The 21,719-nt window shown below is 40.9% G+C and overlaps 1 protein-coding gene across 9 annotated transcripts in view; it reads right to left on the bottom strand.

The window, feature by feature from the left end:
- tbc1d22a (TBC1 domain family, member 22a) overlaps nucleotides 1-21,719 on the bottom strand; it is a 534,956-nt gene that overhangs the window by 221,109 nt on the left and 292,128 nt on the right. Inside the window, exon 12 of one of the 9 annotated variants that reach the window (XM_068059140.1) lies at nucleotides 8,094-8,174. The exons of the other annotated variants lie outside the window; for them this stretch is intronic. Within the exon in view, the coding sequence (XP_067915241.1) occupies nucleotides 8,143-8,174 (32 nt within the window). The 3' untranslated portion in view covers nucleotides 8,094-8,142. Of the gene's footprint in view, nucleotides 1-8,093; nucleotides 8,175-21,719 lie in introns of those variants that run through there. 9 annotated transcript variants of the gene reach the window in all.

The raw sequence follows: 21,719 nt of genomic DNA, 5'->3' as shown, positions 1-21,719 counted from the left end.
ACGACCTCAGTGAGACCGTAAACATTAAAACACAAGAAATGAACACCCAAACTAATTTAAAGTGTTATGAAAAGATTTCACATTAAAACTATTAGAACTAAGCTAAAATAAATCCCCATTAACGAAATAGTACTTTGCTAGTGTTGATACCCCAAATCACAAAGAAAGTTATTTTCTTAACTTCTAAGAACACTTGAAAAACCATACCACACTTATACACAACATAATCCCCTTTGATGGCAAAATCTTTGCAGTTAGAAGTCCCAAAAACCTCCCTGTTGCAATGGGTTGGATCTCCCAGACCTTTCTCAAAGTCATTTTCCTCATCACTCACTTCTCCAAGCACTTTTGACCTGGACGTCCGTGAATAAGGCGAACCCTGGTGATCCCTTTGGTCTTTTCTTGTCCGCAAACTTCAACTTTCAAAGAACAGTTTCAAGTCTCCGCAGCCTTTTGCTCTTAATAGTTTTTTTTCCTGAGAGCATATGTTGCCTCTCACTCCCTTGAAGCTGCCACCGCTGGTTGTCTTCCTTTCTTATAGCCTATATGCCTTCAGAAAAATTGTTAAATTTATCTGGAATCAAAAGTCAATAGCTTACAGTCCTTTTCCATTCTGCAAAGTCCAGAAGTCTGACTTCAACAGAGTCACCTGGGCTTTTCATTGTTTCCAGGTATTAGCAGCTACCATGCCCATTTGCATCCTCAGAATCACTGACTTTTTGTTTACGATCTGAAAGCCTGGGAGGGTGAAACCCACTGTTCTTTAGGTGTTATGGCCCTGCAGTCTTTAATTTTCAAAAAAAAAATCTTTGATCTTTGTTACAATCAGGTGAGAAAGGGGTCTAGGGGTTCCCTCTCAGCCTTTGCCTGCTTTAACCATAACAGGGTTTAATTTTAAAAACACAATGTTTTAACTCCCCTTCAGTGAATCCTTGTTCACAGCTTTCCAATTGTAAAGCAATTAGACTGGTTTTCTTAGATTTAAACATGAAAGGTGGAAGTTTATTTACCTTAAACTCTAATCCCGATAACAACTATGAATACGCGACACAGCCACGCTAGCATGCATACGCAATAAACACACATGCAGATAAAGAGAAAAAAATAGAATCAAGGGGAAAAGTTTGAGGTAATAGCTGGGTGCATTTACAGTCTCTTGAGTTCAATGTGGAGTCTTTGGTTGCCTGTAAGTCTTGCTATTCGTTGAATCCCAGTGCACGCTTTAACTTGTTTCGACGTAGGAGTCTTCTCTCTCTAGGTTTAAGTGACTTCAGTGGGTCCGGAGGCTTGTGAGAAAGCGACATAGAGAGGTACCTAGGCGAGGTGCTCTCTTGTTCCAGGTTCAGTTGCAATCTGCAGTCTGTCTTCAAACTGTCCTTTGTCAAGTTCAAAAAATGCCTGGACTAGCAGGTTAGTCATTTGACCAGCTGGTTTAACCACTCCTGCATTTGTGGATTCTATCATCTTAGCAGATCCTTGAATGCGAGCCTTCTTGACACCTTCAATGTCTGGTGATCAAAATCCATTTGGGTTTGGACCTGGGAGTAGTTGCTTTGTCTCCACAAGCACCATATCTTAGTATGCAAATGTTCTCCAACCAACTGTCTGGTGATCTCAATAAACATTTCTTCACTCCAGCAACAGTTTAAAATTAATGCTCACATGACAAAATTAATATGCCTCATTCTTGGCAGGTGGGGGTCTCCATGACAATCTTGGGTATTTGTTGTCCTGGTAACCAAGATTTCTGTCTAGTCCTTAAACAGAGTTGATGTGAGGTCACCTGACTTCTCTAACTCCATCTTATCAGTTTCTAAAACAATCATGTTATGAAGTCCAGCATTCATAACACTTTGAAAATGTTCATGTTCATGTAACCTCTCCCACATAGAGTCCTGAAACATCATGTTCTTTTGTAGTGTAATTGATAAATGAACCTGACAGATGTCACCCGCACACATTTTATTGCATACCTGGAACATGGAAGTTATTTCACAACCACATTCCAGTCTAAAAAAAAATCAATCTTACTTCAAAATTAATCTATGAGCAAACAATTTTAGCTACAACATCCTGTTCATTTAATTTTGTTTCCCAGGTGAATTTAATTAGATTTGCATCTTTGTATTAACTGACCTTTCGGGTTTGAATAAATACAAACCGTGATTAATTGGACATATTTCAGCACCAACAAATGACTTTATGATTACACATGAAAGCAGAGATGTTTTAACATAACTGAAAACCAATTAGCTGTGTGTATTAGTAAGTGCTTTGAAAATCAGTGAACACAATGCAGCATTAAAATTATAAAAGGTCTAACACTGAGAAGTAAATGAGATGCTTTATTTTAGCAAGCCTGAAATATTCAAGTCTATCAAGCAGCCATTTCCATTTACTTAATCAAAAAATGTTGCATCTGTATTCTGTGAGCATGTCTCACACTAACATTTGTCATTTAACCAAGTGATACCACTAGCCAATGAAATTTCAATATCTATCCATGCTAACCATGTGACACCATGGATCAATCAACCCACAAAAATGTACAAAGCCATTTTCCTTGGCAATTTTATTTTTAGCTATTAAAAAAAAAGGATTCCTCCCTTTTTATTCTTTTTTTTGTTGCATACCTAGCTCCAATGTCATGAAAAGTCAACTATTATGTAGCGAAGACAGAGCATTTGTAAATATCAATCCCACAATCACTGAACAACAAACAGCAGGAAGCCCATTCTGAAGGAACAGAACATATTGTTCTGTAATACAATTTCTGACAGCCAATTTCACAGGTGGAGAAGAAGAAATCCATAACCCCAACCACCCTGCTCTATACCTGAAAGAGGAACAATGGACAAAGTTGGAAAACATTTCAGGTATGAGAACTGAAGATGAAATGAAAAGACCGAAAAAGAAAACACTAGGAGAAATCAGGAAGGTACTCAATGGAGATGAATAGAATATTTAGTTTATTCTATGAGCAAGGAAGACCTGAGAACTTTACTTATGAAATGCTACACTAAGCATTTCACGGCTCATCATTTTGTGTTTGATTTGTGCAATATGGGTGGCAATAATTTTGTTCAAAATACATTCAAGTATTTTTTTTAAAAAGACATTACCGCCATCACTAATGATTCACTGAGTTTATCCAGTGAATACCAAGTCAAACAAACCAGAAACAACCCTGATTCAATCCCTGGTCCAGTCAGCTGAGCTGAGACTGCTGTTCGTAATGTTACAATTGAGGGGTGGGCACTCTCAGGTAAAGTTTCCAGGACATTAGGCTTAGCTGTCAACTTTCACTGTTCCCAATGCCCACTGTAAATCGTATCCACACTCCTGTAGCTATAGGTTCAACTTCTCGAATGCTTTGCTCACCAGATTCCCAAGCTCCACACATATGTGAATTCCAACTCATCCGGACACCAGCATTTTGTCCTGCTCACCCATCAACCCTGTGCTCACCAACCTCCACTGCTTCCCCATTCCCTAATGCAATAAATTAATAATGCAAGCTAACATTCCAAAACACTCCACAGACATAACCCACTCTACCTCAAAAACTCCTAATTCTTATTCTAGCACATAACGTCTAGTATTTCAAAACTGGCCTTCTATACATTATGTACCCATTCTTACTCCTCCACCCACTCAGCCCCCTTCCCCCATTACTAACAAAGCCTTCAGAAGTATTAGCCTCACTCTTCAGAACTCACTCCATGAAACCAATCTGCCCTGTTTCTCCCCACCTTCAAAAGTCTCCTCAAATGGATACCATATATCACTCCTTCAATTACCTCCCTTAAGTCTTACATTGTTCACTGTCAGTCTCTCTTCTGTGAAGTGCCTTGGGATATTCACTATATGGAAGATGCAATACAAGTGCAAGTAGTTATTGACAAGACTTATACAATTATAATGGCTACTTGGTCTTCCGTATTTAGGGTAGTTGTTGGCAGTGGTGCCATACACCAAGCAAGGTGTCAACACTTTCTGAAAAGGACTGAAGAGGAGAAAACCAGACAAAGAAAAAGCAAGGGTGATTATAGCATTAGGCATTTTATGTGACCTGCTTGTGAAGTCTCATGATTAATCAATGTTCTGAAAGTTATCTGAATGGATACTAAACTATTAAATTCCAAGATCCATCTTGATCAGAAACACTACTCCATTCACTTGTGACTCTTGATTCTTATATGATAAATGTATTTTGGTGCGTGTGCACACACACACACAAAAAATCACTTTTCAAATTTGCCACTGGACCTTGTATAGTCAGAAAACTTTGTCAGACTAGTTTAGCAGTTCAAACATTTTGCTGTGCAGAAGTTAACAAACAGAAAGCTGTTCAATAAATATTATTTGTTGAAACTCGAGTAGACTTGTCTGTTAACTAGTGCTTACAGTACTTTTGCAAGAATTTCTGAAGTACAATAAAAATATGTTTTACAATTCTATGGCAGACAGGGTGTCGTACTGTAGGTTAAAAGTAGTCAACCATTAATCTAAGCTTTAATTAACTTGAACATTAACACATCGTTCAATACACTTTGAAATTTAAATTAACTTATTAGAATGTATAACTATTAGCAATTCATGCCTACTCCTAAACCAATCAGAATACATTATTTCATTAAGCCACCTCCTAATTTATAATTTTACATCTCTCATAAGAGATCACTGCCAATTATCAGGCCCACAAAATTTAATGAACGAGTACAATAATTTCTGAATCCAACAGAATTGTCATTTTTATTAAAAATGATATTAAAAATGATACAGGAAATTCACTGTGAAAGGATTCTTACAGATGGAACTTAAAATAGTTCTGTTGCTGTCATGTCAAAGTTTTTACCTGATGTAGTAGCATCAGTAATATAATTAGATATGCCTTTACCTGCCAGCTTGAGACACAGCTATAAAAGCTTAGTGGCTTTCAATTATAACTGGGAAGCTGGAAGATGACTGAATACATTTTCTAGCACAAAATAATCCAAATATTTCACCTTCTATTTATCGGAACATAAGCTCATGTCTCCTGCAAAATCAGATGTTCTTTTATTCTAACAAATACAGCTCCTTTTCTTTTGAAGGAGGCTGTTTAATCTCTGGTCTTCCCAGGCTCATGCAATCCAAATTAACAACTCCGAACTTCATCTTATTCTGCTCTGAACTGGCCGCAAGACATTGCAATGGCACGGGAAATTTTCTTTCAAAAGGATATTTAAAGAGAGTCTATTCCTTACAGTCAACGTAATTTTTGTGCTTAAAAAAAATAAGCAGGCACAGCAAAATGGGAATTTGCACAAGAATGTTTGAAAAACAATTTGGATAAAGTAACCTTGAACTGTGAGCAGATGGTACAATTTCTTATGAAACACTAACATCCAACAATATATTTTAAGTATATCTCGCATCGTAAAAGAACTTCCATTCATCAAAAGTTTTGTGAGTTTCTTATTAATGACAAAAGTGTCGAAGGGAGTATACTGGCTTTCATACTGGACTAATAATCCAGACAACATGAATACAAATCCCACCATTGCGGTCTGAGAATTTGCATTCAGTTAAAAGTATCTGGGAATAAAAAGGCTGGGATCAGTAACACTGCCATAAGAACCCAACTGGTTAGAAGGAAGGAATTCTGTCATCATTACCTGTTCTGAGCAACAGGGCTACATGCATGGTAAACAGTAAAAGCAGCATGCTACAGAGAGAATGATCACACAACAAATGCATTCCATCAGGTCAAAGCACTGCAGCCCTATGACATTAAGAACAAAACCAATGGAAATTGAACATATCGTGTGGACTTAACCACCATGACAATTAACACGGTCTTTTTGTTAATAAAAATGGTTCAATAAATATTTAACATCTATAAACTGTTAAAATCCTTAATTTAACATCACCGTCAAGCCCCAGTAGTTATAAGTCAGTGGGTAATGCTGTGATGTTAGTGCCTGTCATTCTTAATTGTTCCGGAGGTAGCATGGAACCACAACCTTCACCACCTCCACCCCAACTCAACCTTTTAGAACTGACACACTAAAATTAAACTCTCTCAGCAAGGCCATGGCAAATTCACTTCTTTCTTTTTACAAGTAATGCAATATAATGCTGTACCTTGGTACATTTAACAGTTGTGTATATGTAACAGTAGGGTCAATTTCCCCAATTCATACTATGCTTGTACATTATCTCTTTTATATAAACAGAAAATATTAAATAATCTTTCAAGATGATCAAATTAAGGACAAAATATACAAGAACACTGTTTTGTGTTTACTCACTACCAGCTCACTTGGTGTCAACTAAGTTTTAGATATTCCTTTATTAAAGCAAACAAGACATCTAATGCACAATTTCTCATCTCAGGAAAGTTTTCCATTACCATGACTTTTAGTATTTCGAGCATGTAAGCAGAAAAAAAGCTGCAGAAAAATAGCCAAACAGCGTGTGTAGGATTTATGCAATATAAAGATTTCTACAAATAGATTTATTGTCAGATGCTGTTTTACTGACTTTATCAGGAGGGATATTCTTGTCTAATTGTGTTAGAGCTTGTGAAAATATTTATTGCTAGGGCTATATTGTTCATTTTCCCCAAAAGAGGGTTAATTACCTTCTTCTTTTCTAGATCTTAATAACTAAAAACCCCCAAAAAAGATTTCTGCAGGTGGTTTCATGCAACACAAATTTGTTAGCAGGAATAGCCTGTAACATGCTTTTTCCACACTTCTCAAGCAGTTAACAGGCCACCATCGCTACAATGAAAATATTGTTCATTCAGCAGTGAAATGCATAAAACGTCTTAGTAATGGACCAGAGTCATTTTCAAAAAGGCATTTTCAATGATTGTACTGCTGTGGGTCTTCAGCAATGCATCTTCAAGAAACTGGAGAACATTTTCATCAGACAAAGTAACCTTTAAGGACTTGGAAACATACTTCAGAGCATGTCAACGGAGGTCCAAGTACCTTAAGGAGCTGGAATCAAATACAGAAGAAATCTAATTGAAACAAAAAAGTTTTAGCATATAACTGATATATAAGTAGGCAGATCAGTGCCAGATACAATATAATAGGCCACTGTAAAGAACTGCACATACTAAAAAAAATGTGACAATTATGGGGAAATCCTTCTTCACACAAACAATGATCAACACTTCAAATAAACTTGGAATCAAGCAGTACAGGAGAAAATCATTCCATCCATTGCGTCTTTTTGAAAGAGCTATCCAATTTGTCGCCCCCCGTTTTTCCCTATAACCCTTGTTATGACCAAGGCGGGAGCAATGCACTGTCAATTCAGTCCCATCACTCCACAGGTTGCAGTATTAAAGTGTTCCCAGCCAACCGGAAAACAGCCAAATTAAACACTCTAGCAACCTGCCATCGCCACCACACCCCCACACCCCCCAGCAGAATAAAACAGACCAAACAGAACAAACCAGTTATTTTTATTTTTGCCGACCAACAACCACCCATTTATACTAATCCTACATTAACCCCATTTTCTCTACTACATCCCCACCATTCTTCTACCTACACTAGGGACAATTTATAATGGCCAATTTACCTATCAACCTGCAAGTCTTTGGCTGTGGGAGGAAACCGGAGCACCCGGAGAAAACCCACGCAGACACAGGGAGAACTTGCAAACTCCACACAGGCAGTACCCAGGTCACTGGAGCTGTGAGGCTGCGGTGCTAACCACTGCGCCGCCCCCTGCGCCAGTTATCTTTAGACACAAATTAACTATTTATTAAAACTACAACTTTAACACCATTAAGATAAACCTATGTCTAAAGACCTTATAATTTCTTATTTTAGCCTAACTCCCCCTCCCCCCACTCACACATATAATCAAAAATCAACGATTAACTGTTTAAAAAAAAATGTTTTAAAAATTAGCTGTTTCTTAAGAATAAATAAGTAACTGGGTTCTAAGTCTTTGCGGGTTATGTTCCTGATGGGTGAGGTATCCTAGTGTAAAAATAATCAGATGCCACTCGAAATCTCCAAGCGGATTTGATGAAACAGTCTTTTCTTGATAGGCATTCAAAGCACTTCGGCTGCAGCAGGCGTCAAACAGTTCTTTCAATGTGGGGTATAACGACTGGTTTATGTTTGGATTTTAAAACTTGGTAGATTTCAGTCGAAGCTTTGCTGCGAATTCCAGAAAACACAATCAGTCAAGAGAGATTCAATCTTGAAGCAAAGGCTCTTAGATTAAAAGTAAAGAAAAAGGAATGTTGCTACCTCCAGGGTTTTTTGCCTCCTGCAATTAACACAGCTTGTAGCTCATTGTAGAATTTCTGCTGAAAAAATTCTCTTCTTCCAAGGCAAGCCGCTTCGCTGGTATCTCGCTCAAAACTGGTTTTAGCTGGTCCCTCCACACAGTCAAATTGAAACATTATACCATGTGACCTCCTCACTCTCCTGCTGTTGCCTAGGTAACCAGTGCAGCTGTGGCACACTGCTCTCAGAAATCTAAAACTTCTCTCTGTCTTAAAGGTACACTGTTTTAAACAGAGGAGAAAATAAATAGTTCCGTGACAAGCTACAAATGATTGCTTTCCAAGCATATATCCAATTGCCTTTTGAAAGTTGCTAGTGAATCTGCTTCAACTACCCTTTCAGGCCATGCATTGCAGATCATCATAATTTGCTGCTTAAAAAGAAATTCACATCTCCCAGCTGGTTCTTTAGCTATTACTTTAAATCTGTGTCCAGTAATATGGAACCCGCCTGCCAGTGGAAATAGTTTTGCCTTATTTACTCTATTAAAACCCCTCATGATCGTGAATAAATTTATTAGAGCTCCCCTTAACTGTCTCTGTTCTAAGGAGAACAATCCCAGAGTTCACATAGCATAGTGGAGGTTAACTCCGCCTCATTTGTCAACAAACAATTAAATATTGTACTGGAGGGAACTGTGAGGGGTGGATGAATTAAAAATTAGCAGAATGGCCGTTTTCACCCATGATTACTTTGATGGGGGGGGGGGGGGCGGTGGGTGCACGGTAGTATAGCAGTAATGTTACTGGACTAGTAAACCAAAGGCCTGGACTAATCCTCCAGAGATACAGTTCAAATCCCACTTGGGAAACTAGGGAATTTACATTCAATTGATAAATAAAATCTGGAATAAAATGTTAGTTTCCTGATCATTATTAATGAGACTATCAGATTGTCATAAAAACCCATCTGGTTCATGAATGTCCTTCAGGGGAGGAAATCTGCCATCCCTACCCCATCTGGTCTACATGTGACTCCAGACGCACAGCCAAGTGGTTGACTCATAACTGCCCTCTGAAATGGCCTAGCAAGCCACTCAGTTCTATCAAACCGCTACAGAAAAATCAAAGAATAAAACTGAAGGACAACCAACATCGACCTAGGTGCCAGAAATGACAAAGGCACAACCTGCACAGTGGAACCTGCAAAATCTTCCTCACTAACACCTGGGGACTTGTGCCATAATTGGGAGAGCTGTCCCACAGACTATTCAAGCAACAGCCTGACATAGTCATACTTAACAAATCATACCTTACAGCTCATGTCATAGACTCTGCCATTACCATTCCAAGTATGTTCTGTCCCACCAGGAGGACAGACCCACCAGAGGTGACGGCACAGCGGTATACTGTCGGGAGGGAGTGGCCCTGGGAGTCCTCAACATTGACTTCAGATCCCATAACGTTTTATGGCATCAGGTCAAACACGGGCAAGGAAACCCCCCTGCTGACTACAATCCACCACCCTCCCTCAGCTGAATAAGTGCACCTCCATGTTGAAGACCACATGGAGAAAACATTGAGGGTAGCAAGGGTACAGATGGCTTCAATGACCATCACCAAGAGTGGCTCAGTAGCACCAGTACTGACCCAGCTGGCCGAGCCCAGACGGACATACCTGCCAAACTGGTCTTGTGGCAAGTGGTTAGAGAAGGGAAAAACCTACTTGACATTGTCCTCACAAATCAACCTGTTGTAGATGCATCTGTCTATGACAGTAGAGGTAGGAGTGACCACTGCACAGTCCTGATGGAGACGAAGTCCCATCTTCACCCAGAAGAAACCTCATCATGTTGTATGGCACTTCCACCTTGCCAAACGCGAAAGACTCAGAACAGATCTAGCAGCGCAAAACTGGGCATCCATGAGGCCCTGCAGGCCATCAGCAGCAGAAATGTATTCAACCACAATCTGTAACCTCATGGCCCAGCACATCCTTTACTCCTTCCATTACCATCAAGCGGGGAATTAACCCTGGTTCAATGCAAACTGTAGGACAGCATGTCAGGAGCAGCCTCAGGCATACCTAAAAATGAGGTTTCACTTGCTGAAGCTCCAGCACAAGCACGGCATGCAAAATAGCGCAACAGCATGCTATAGACAAAGCAAAGCGATCACAGAACCAACGGATCAGATCAAAACTCTGCAGTCCTTCCACATCCAGTCATGAATGGTGCTGGATAATTAAACAACTAACCAGAGGAGTAGGCTCCACAAACATCCCATCATCAATGATGGGGGAGCCCAACAAGTCAGTGTGAAAGACAAGGCTGAAGCATTTGCAAACATCTTCAGCCAGAAGTGCTGAGTGGTTGATCCATCTTGGACTCCTCCTGAGGTCCGCAACATTATAGTCTTCAGCCAATTCGATTTGTTACATGTGATATCCAGGAACAGCTAAATGCACTGGATACTGCAAAGGCTAGGGGCCCTGACAACATCCTGGCGGTAGTACTGAAGACTTGTGCTCCAGATCTAGCAGTGCCCTTAGTCAAACTGTACCAGTACAGCTACAACACTGGCATCTACCTGACAATGCGGAAAATTGCCAGCAATGTCCTGTCCACAAAAAGCAGACAAATCCAATCTGGGCTCTAGAGCTCATTGCCCAAACATGGACAAAAGAGCTGAACTCCAGAGGTGAGGTGAGAGTGACTGCCCTTGATGCCAAGGCAACACTTGACAGAGTGTGGCATCAAGGAGCTCTCGCAAAGTTGAAGTAAAGGGAAATCTGTGGGAAACTTTCCACTGGTTGGAGTCGTACCTAGCACAAAAACGATGGCGATGAATGTTGGAGGCCAATCATCTCAGTCCCAGGACATCACTGCAGGGGTTCCTCAGGGCAGTGTCTAGGCTCAACCACCTTGAGCTGTTTCAATGACCTTCCCTCCTTCATAATGTCAGAAGTGGGGATGTTGGCTGATAACTGCAGTCTTCAGTACCATTCATAGCTCCTCAGATAATGAATCAGTCTGTGCCCACATGATGCAAGACTTGGACAACATTCAGATTTGGGCTGATAAGTGGCAAGTAACATGCACATCATACAAGTGGCAAGCAATGACCATCTCAAACAAGAGAGTCTCTAACCACCTCCCCATGACATTGAATGGCATTACTAATGTTGAATTCCCCCATCAACATTAGGGAGGGGGGTGGTCACCACTGACCAGAAACTGAACTGGATCAGCTATACAAATACTGTGGCTACAAAAGCAGGTCAGAGGTTGGGAATTCTGCAGAGAGTAACTCACCTCCTGACTCCCCAAAACCTGTCCACCATTTACAAGGCACAGGGATACAAGACATGATTGAGTACTGGAAAGTTAACAAAATTATGAAGATCAGATTTTACCTGCAGTTGAAATCAAGTCAATGTGACTGAGTATTCTATGGCATGTGGGTCACTGATATTTAACTGGGTCACCAGGTAGTTGGGAGCTCATCATCTCCTCACCTCCGACAGTCAGAGATGGCAAAACCCCACTGATCTCCAGCACCATTTCCTCTAGAAATGTTGTTTTAGAGATGGCTGGAGGACCACTTAAAGTTCTCTCTCTCCCCCTAATGTTCTGTGCCCTCTTCTCTAGCAACGAGAACAAAAACAGACCTATGAATGAGTGTAACGGCATTGATGCAGCTAATGGATGGTGTTTGTTTGATGAGGATGAATAATTGGAAGGAGGATGAAATTGCATAAAGATGGGGGTGAGTTAAGTTGGCGGATGGATAGACAGGGATGAGAGGAAGTGCACAGACAGAAGGATGGGTGCACTTGCAAGCGAACAGCGTGTGAGGCATGATGTTATGGAGAATGTTTGAGAACGCAGAGTGAGGTTGTTGGGGTGATGCGCACAGCTGAACGTAGGTGAATGTGCAACTATACTCACCCTTCCAGACTTGGTTAGGTCATTGAATCGCTTCCTACACGGCATATAGAAGCGTGGCATTAGGTTCTTACTGCAAATCTCTGGGGAAACCTCCAACCGGACCTTCTTGACTTTTGCTGCAAGTTTTTCCCTCCTGTTGCTATGGCATGGTATGTCTCGCCAGCTTTTCATTGTCCCCAGCAGCATATCAAGGGCGGCAGCAGTCAACTGTGCACAGCCTTTGAACGTCTCAGGAATTTCATCTTCTCTTCCCAACTCCAGCACCTCCAAATTGCATCTTTGGATTGGCCCTTTAAATACTGGAGTTGGAATCACGTCAAGCAGGTCCTCACCATGCCCACAATCAGTAATTTGAAGAGCAACGGTGCCAGAGTTAAAAAGCCACTGAAACACTCTGAACGTATTTCCAGGATCGCATGCGCCATCATGCTCCCAGCATGTCTCTCCATAAATATCGGGGCCATTGCCTCCTGTTACAACTCAAGTTATTTTGACATTCTTTTCCGTTCAATTGTCATTTCAAACTCCTAACAAGAGAGCGGGGTCCTTTGTCACCCACATCTTAGGCTGCATAACCCAGGACAAATAATCAACAATATACAGCAATATTACAAATAAGAATTTGAACAGAATTTCCACTGCATAGACTGCTATTACGCAGACCTGAGCTACAAATCAAAATGATTTACAGAGGCAAAGGTACTTCTTATGAATGCTGGACTTTGTAACATGATTGTGTTTTGAAAAATTGTGATATTGAAAATTGTGATTTTTAAAAGTTTAAGATGGAGTCCAGAATGTCAAGTGAGCTCACATCCACTCTGTAAAGGGCAAGTTTAGTTTAGTTTAGTTTAGTTTAGAGATACAGCACTGAAACAGGCCCTTCGGCCCACTGAGTCTGTGCCGACCATTAACCACCCATTTATACTAATCCTACACTAATCCCATATTCCTACCACATCCTCACCTGTCCCTATATTCCCCTACCACCTACCTATACTAGGGTCAATTTATAATGGCCAATTTACCTATCAACCTGCAAGTCTTTTGGCTGTGGGAGGAAACCGGAGTACCCGGAGGAAACCCACGCAGACACAGGGAGAACTTGCAAACTCCACACAGGCAGTACCCAGAATTGAACCCGGGTCGCTGGAGCTGTGAGGCTGCGGTGCTAACCACTGCACCACTGTGCCGCAATAACTACTTCAACTATCTGTTACCGTCCCAGCTTCAGAAAGCAAATTCCTTCAACAGTCTTGGAACACCTAAGTCACCTATGAGTGCATAATGGTTGTGTCAAAACTGCTGAGCACAGATATTATAAATTCTATACATCTTTAATTCCGATGAAGAGCACGCTCAATCAATTGTGATCAAAGCAATATTAAATCATAACATTACAAAGATAATGCCATGTAATGCTAATGAGAGCGTCAATACACACTACCTGGAATTTATCACTGAGCAACTTCTAAGCACAAATATGAATGATGGAACAATGAAAACACATTTATAGCAGAGATCAATCCATTAACTCTCTAACAAACCGGCAGCCACAGAAATGTTCGTTACAGGATGCAACAATTGGTTACCCTACAAACAGCAATGACTAACTCACAATCAAAGAATTCTGAAATCACCAGTGAGCCATGACACCATTGAACAGAGGGGCCAGTCAACTGTCTGTGCCAGCTATTTGTGTGAGCAATTCAAATCTAATCAATTACCTTGCTCTCTTTCCATAGCTCAGTATATTCTTTTGCTTCTACAAACTTATTGTTCCTACTCAACTGTTGTACTCTACGATCTTTATAAAATCCAAAATGTTGCTTAGCCTTGATTATGGCTTTACTAAACTGAACTTGCACTTTCAGGGAATGAGATATTTGAAAACTATATCTCCAACACAGAAGTCCTTGAAGCGGCCAACACCCCCAGCTTATACACACTACTGAGTCAGCGGCGCTTGCGATGGCTTGGCCATGTGAGCCGCATGGAAGATGGCAGGATCCCCAAAGACACATTGTACAGCGAGCTCGCCACTGGTATCAGACCCACCGGCCGTCCATGTCTCCGCTATAAAGACGTCTGCAAACGTGACATGAAATCGTGTGACATTGATCACAAGTCGTGGGAGTCAGTTGCCAGCATTCGCCAGAGCTGGCGGGCAGCCATAAAGACAGGGCTAAATTGTGGCGAGTCGAAGAGACTTAGTAGTTGGCAGGAAAAAAGACAGAGGCGCAAGGGGAGAGCCAACTGTGCAACAGCCCCGACAAACAAATTTCTCTGCAGCACCTGTGGAAGAGCCTGTCACTCCAGAATTGGCCTTTATAGCCACTCCAGGCGCTGCTTCACAAACCACTGACCACCTCCAGGCGCGTATCCATTGTCTCTCGAGATAAGGAGGCCCAAAAGAAAAAGAAGTCGCTGTTTTTATCCGCATCGTTCAGAACCTTTCCGTTACACACATACTCCCATTCCTTATTTTTCATTAAACAATTACCTTACACTTATTCACATGAAATTGACTGTGCCACTGTCTGGCTATGTCTGCCTGAAACACCAAAATGTCCTCTTGCTGTGCCAAAAGTTTTACAATTGTGCCATTAACAAATTACAAGAGTGTTTTCCCTACGCTCAAGACAAATCATCTTTATAAATCAATATCAAAAGTAGCACCAGCCTCCAAGAGGACATTATTTCCAATCCAAGCAACAACCATTTACTCAAACTCTGTTTATTGTTAGTCTACCATTTTCTGTTCATGCTATTGTATTTCCTCATACTATATGCCTGCATTTTCCCAACGAAGCTCTTCAGTTAGTTTTGATGAAAAGCTAACTCTGCAGTAATACAGAGTTAATACAGTTAACAACAAAAGTCTTAACTTTGGTAACAAGAAAGTTGCCACTGGAATACTATGAGAAAGTCGAAAACAAGATATGTGACTGCAGGGAGAAAGGTTTTGCTATGGGATGCATGACAGGATTGGAGGAAATGTGAATTCTGTCATTCTTTTACTGGCCTTTTAATATCTTTTTGTATTATGAGTCTCATGTAGCTTTTAATTATTTTTTGCATAAGCTTTTAGAACATAGAACAGTACAGCACAGTACAGGCCCTTCGGCCCACGATGTTGTGCTGAACCTTTAACCTACTCTAGGATCAACTACCTACATACCCTTCATACTACTATCATCCATGTACCTACCCAAGAGTCGCTTAAATGTCCCGAATGCATCTGCTTCTACTACCACCGCTGGCAGTGCATTCCACGCACCCACCACTCTCTGTGTAAAGAAACTACCTCTGACATTTCCCCAAAACCTTCCTCGAATCACCTTAAAATTATGCCCCCTGGTGATAGACCTTTCCGCCCTGGGAAAAAGTCTTTGGCTATCCACTCTATCTATGCCTCTCATCACCTTGTACCCCTCTATCAAGTCACCTCTCATCCTTCTTCGCTCCAATGAGAAAAGCCCTAGCTCCCTCAACCTTTCTTCGTAAGACATGCCCTTGAGTCCAGGTAGCATCCTGGTAAATCTCCTCTGCACCCTCTCTGAAGCTTCCACATCCTTCCTATAATGAGGCGACCAGAACTGAACACAATATTCCAAGTGTGGTCTAACCAGGGCTTTATAGAGCTGCAGCATAACCTCGCGGCTCGTAAACTCAATCCCCCTGTTAATGAAAGCCAACACACCATATGCTTTCTTAACAACCCTATCAACTTGGGTGGCAACTTTGAGCGATCTATGGACATGGACCCCAAGATCCCTCTGTTCCTCGACACTACCAAGAATCCTGCCTTTAAGCCTATATTCTGCATTCAAATTCGACCTTCCAAAATGAATCACTTCACACTTTTCCAGGTTGAACTCCATCTGCCACTTCTCAGCCCAGCTCTGCATCCTGTCAATGTCCCGTTGCAACCTACAACAACCTTCCACACTATCCACAACTCCAGCAACCTTCGTGTCATCGGCAAACTTGCTAACCCAGCCTTCCACTTCCTCATCCAAGTCATTTATAAAAATCCCAAAGAGCAGAGGTCCCAGAACAGATCCCTGCGGAACACCACTGGTCACCGAGCTCCAGGCTGAATACTTTCCATCTACTACCACCCTCTGTCTTCTATGGGCCAGCCAATTCTGTATCCAGACAGCCAACTTTCCCTGTATCCCATGCCTCCTTACTTTCTGAATGAGCCTACCATGGGGAACCTTATCATACGCCTTGCTAAAATCCATATACACCACATCCACTGCTCTTCCTTCATCAATGTGTTTTGTCACATCTTCAAAGAATTCAATAAGGCTTGTGAGGCATGACCTGCCCCTCACAAAGCCATGCTGACTGTCTCTAATCAAACTATGCTTTTCCAAATAATCATAAATCCTGTCTCTCAGAATCCTCTCCAATAATTTGCCCACTACCGACGTAAGACTGACTGGTCTATAATTCCCAGGGTTATCCCTATTCCCTTTCTTGAACAAGGGAATAACATTTGCCACCCTCCAATCATCTGGTACTACTCCAGTGGACAGTGAAGACGCAAAGATCATCGCCAAAGGCGCGGCAATCTCTTCCCTCGCTTCCCGTAATATCCTTGGGTATATCCCGTCTGGCCCCGGGGACTTATCTGTCCTCATGTCTTTCAAAATTTCCAGCACATCCTCCCTTTTAACATCAACCTGTTCGAGCATATCAGCCTGTTTCACGCTGTCCTCACAAACGACCAGGTCCCTCTCACTAGTGAATACTGAAGCAAAGTATTCATTTAGGACCTCCCCTACCTTCTCCGACTCCAGGCACAAGTTCCCTCCACTATCCTTGATCAGCCCTACCCTCACTCTGGCCATCCTCTTGTTCCTCACATAAGTGTAGAACGCCTTGGGATTTTCCTTAATCCTACCCACCAAGACTTTTTCATGTCCCCTTCTAGCTCTCCCAAGTCCATTCTTCAGTTCCTTCCTGGCTACCTTGTAACCCTCTAGAGCCCTGTCTGATCCTTGCTTCCTCAACCTTAAGTAAGCTTCCTTCTTCCTCTTGACTAGCTGTTCCACATCTCTTGTCATCCAAGGTTCCTTCACCCTACCATCCCTTCCTTGCCTCATCGGGACAAACCTATCCAGCAGTCGCAAGTGCTCCCTAAACAACCTCCACATTTCTGTCGTGCATTTCCCTGAGAACATCTGTTCCCAATTTATGCTGCCCAGTTCTTGCCTAATAGCATTGTAATTTCCCCTCCCCCAATTAAATATTTTCCCATCCCATCTGCTCCTGTCCCTCTCCATGACTATAGTAAAGGTCAGGGAGTTGTGATCACTATCACCGAAATGCTCTCCCACCGAGACATCTGCCACCTGGCCTGGTTCGTTGTCAAGCACCAAATCCAACATAACCTCCCCTCTAGTCGGCCTATCTACATATTGAGTCAGGAAACCTTCCTGGACACACCTGACAAAAACTGCTCCATCCAAACTATTTGCACTAAGGAGGTTCCAATCAAGATTAGGTACATGAAGTGTTAAACGTTAGATATAGCAAGCTTGAAAAATACTGTTTGTGTCACTCAAGACAGCCGAAACTATACTGTCAGGCAGACTGATAACATGAATAGATAAAGGGAAAGACAAAGGACAGATGTCAAAACTATGCAGCAGGTAGTGGTTGAAATGTAACCAAGAAGTGGGGTATGGTAGGAGAAGATGAAGGGATAATCATGGGTGCAGAAGTCAGCAAGTCTGGCAAATGTTCGTCTTAAAGAGGCCAACAATGGATTCATTGTATACCAAGGACATCTTATTTTGCACAAACATGTACTCATGTGACAATGTTAAATATATTAATGAAATGACTTACAAACAAATGGCGGGACCAAAGTTACGATACGTAGGCAGTAATCACTCAGAGCACAACAAGTATATCGGAGCACAGAAAGAGCCACCAGCAACAAAGGATAAAGGGACTGACCTGAAGAGTTCCAGCGCACAGATTCAAAGAAGACAAAGGGAGAGACAAGAGAGGAAGAGTCACAAACCGTCTGTGCCACTAGTGCCGGTGGAGAGTAAAGGCCACCCGGACTAGGATATCAACTGCCTTGGATTTGTTAAGTAAAGCTTTTACCATTAATAAATCATCTTGCTATCACATCATCAGGTGCCTCCTTATCCGATTTCTTAAAATTTGTTCTTGGACCAGACAGTAAGGAAGGTTCTAAATCTTAAGGGATGCAGAATGATAATTTTGCTCAAGTTAAAATGATCCAAAGTGAGGCATGGTCACATGCTTTTTTAAAAAAATTACATAAAACCAATGATTGAATGAAGAAAACCTTGTTCATTATATTCACTTTATTATGAAATAAAAAGGTTTAATTCAAAGCAAACTTCACATCATGTGGAACTCACTACCACATGGAGTAGTGGAAATGTATAGCATAGATGACTTTAAGGGAAAGCTAGATAAGTACACGAGAGAAAAGAATAAATGGTTATGATGATAATGTTAGATGAAATAAATAAATGGGAGGAGGCTTGGTTGCAGCAAAAGCAATGGCATAGACATGTTGGGACAAATGCTCTGTTTCTGTGCTGTGAATTTTAAGTATAGCCTCGGTCTGCCAGAGAAATGAAAGAAACATGTGCAAAAGACACAGACATCAAGCTCAAATCACTCAGAGGTTGTATTGTTGCACCCTTGGCTTATACGACCATAAAAGTAGATAATGGACAGTGAGTCAACACCTACAAAAATTATGTTTAAAATAGATTGTAAAGCTTTCACCATCAACATGGAATAATTAACTGACTTCCTTCTGATTACATAAATACAGACTTGAGTTAAACTAAATTCAGATACATGAAGGGAAACAGAGTTTTCAGATTTCTTATATTCCTGTATGCCTCTTGGGTTTTCAAACAATGCATTGTGCCGAATTATTTGAAGTTTTGCATAAATTAAGGGAACGCAGTGATTTATTTACATTTGGCTGAAAAAAAAAACTTAATTTGACAGGGATTCTACAGAACTTCCGTTTTCACCACCCACTCAAGTTTAAGTTTCTCCTTCATGCACAGTGCTGTGTTAATTATAACATGATTATGGCCAGCGTTCCATCTTTAACTATGGAAATTAATTTTTGATTGCAAAATTTACCTTGTAATTTTAAAAATCTAGTTACGATATAATCTAAGATGTCAGTGTGGAGCCTAGCTTCAGGCTACCTTCAATAATAGTATCTCTCCCAGAATGCCTAATATGGAAAGCAACCACTGACAGCAGGAAAAGGTGGTAAGAAAAAGTGTATTTTGCCTTAAGGAACCAAAAGTTTCCTAAATATTCAGATCAGCAAATTATTCATGAACTAGCATTGCATTTTCTTTTTTAAAAAATCCAATGTGAATTTGCTGATCTTCATTCAGGATCATTCAGCTATCCTCCTGAATTTGGGGCAATATTGTGCCATATTTTGTGCTGGTCCAGAGCTAAGAAAGATTGTTGTTTTAACTTGATTTAAATAGGTTATCATGTTCAAGTATTTTCTGGTGGACTGAAGCAGTGAATCATGTGCTTGGAAAAAGAGACTTTTAGTCAATTAAAAAACAAAGCAACTGAAACAAGTAGATTTAACCAACCTCTATTTGGGTCATCATGAGGACACATTGCAGGCTATGCTATCAAATTTAACAAGTATATTTGTTTAGAATTGGTTTCATGTGACAGCAGAATTGAAGTAACCCAATTTATTTAGGTTTAGCTTGAAATGGTGTCATCTAGAAATCATCATATATAAAGATGATGCTCATTTAGGACTTCAACTTTTTTTTTTACAGCTCTAGCAGCAATATTTGACATGTTAATATGTTAGGCAGAAATTTAAACCATTTTATGCCAAGTATTTGTTAAAAGCTGAATCAGAGGTCGGCAACATATCCACGGTAAGAATTCTGAGGTCCGTGGTAATTTTAAATGTCTTCCTCCAAGTTTTTAAACTTGTGTTTTAAAATAATCTAGCGGCTAGGTTATTTTAAAACACAAGTTTAAAGGCCTGGAGCAAGACATTTAGAACTACCAGAAGCAAAAGCAATTAGAAAGCATCGGGATCAGCGGATCATTGGGCTAGGTCCTAGAACAGGGGTCACTGACACATTGATCGCTGACGGTTATTTGAGTAGGTCGCTTGCTGTGACTGGAGCATGCGCAGTACCAGACATCAATCCACACAGTCATATCTCGTTCAAATTTGGACTAGAACACATTTACAATGTACATTAAGTGCCCTCAAAGATCAGGGAGGGAGCTGCAAATTCTAATTCTACATTCACGTTTTGCCTGCTTTTTTTTCCTTACACATGATAAAACATGGTGTCGAAGTCATAGAAAAAAATCGTTCAACCCATTTTGGTAAAGAAACCGTTACTTCTCAGCCCTGGTTTTTATTGCGTAATGGTTTAGCTGGCTACATGCTAAATGCAACATTAGCACATGGTGTATTTTTTAAAAAAATTTTTAAAAAGAGATACAGCACTGAAACAGGCGCTTTGGCCCACCAAGTCCGTGCCAACCAACAACCACCCATTTATACTAACACTACAGTAATCCCATATTCCCTACCACCTACCTATACTAGGGTCAATTTACAATGGCCAATTTACCGATCAACCTGCAAGTCTTTGGCTGTGGGAGGAAAACGGAGCACCCGGCGAAAACCCACACGGTCACAGGGAGAACTTGCAAACTCCGCACAGGCAGTACCCAGAATCGAACCTGGGTCCCTGGAGCTGTGAGGCTGCGGTGCTAACCACTGCACCACTGTGCTCTATTCTTCCAACAAAAGTAATTTGCATTGACATTGCAGACTGTTTTGCTTGCTAGCTAGTCAATACCATTGTACTGCTTTCCATTGATGTTTGTATGCTTAGCTGCTTTATTTATAGGGAAAAATGGTTTTTAAACCAGACTGTGTTTTGGTGGCATTAGGTTGGCTATACAGATTGAGTGCCCCATGACCATAGCAAAGTCAATAATTTTGTCAAATATCTGAGGTGCAACATCTTGTTGCCTATACCAGAGATGAATGGAGATTTAAGACAAGTGAGTTCTCTCTCAGCTTCAAAATCAAAGGCAATTAAGTACCAAATGAGCAATAGTGTTTTCATTACAGAGGTTTCAGTCTGTTTGGGAAACCTGTTACAAACTAGGCACCTATCAAAAGGCAAAGCGTTTTTTTTTTAATGAACTTACTTATTTTAGGCTCCAGAGCTTTTAACACTACTGACATGTGCTCAGTTATTAGTCCAGACAATTCTGCCGATAAACAGTTCCGTTCATTTATTGCAATAACTATCTGAAGAATATGTTTGAACAGCTTGTATCATCCGAAGCAAAGCAATAAATTAAAGCTAGACACAGAATCACAGAAATTAACATTTCATGGAAGGATTTTTTTGTAAAGACAAGGGGCAATCTCACAGCTCCCTGCTAGCGGCTGCAACAGTAATCTAAAATTGCCCTGCAAA

This window comes from Heterodontus francisci, chromosome 27 (assembly GCF_036365525.1).
Source record: "Heterodontus francisci isolate sHetFra1 chromosome 27, sHetFra1.hap1, whole genome shotgun sequence".
NCBI lineage: Eukaryota > Metazoa > Chordata > Chondrichthyes > Heterodontiformes > Heterodontidae > Heterodontus > Heterodontus francisci.
This window is presented reverse-complemented; position numbering and strand designations above follow the sequence as displayed.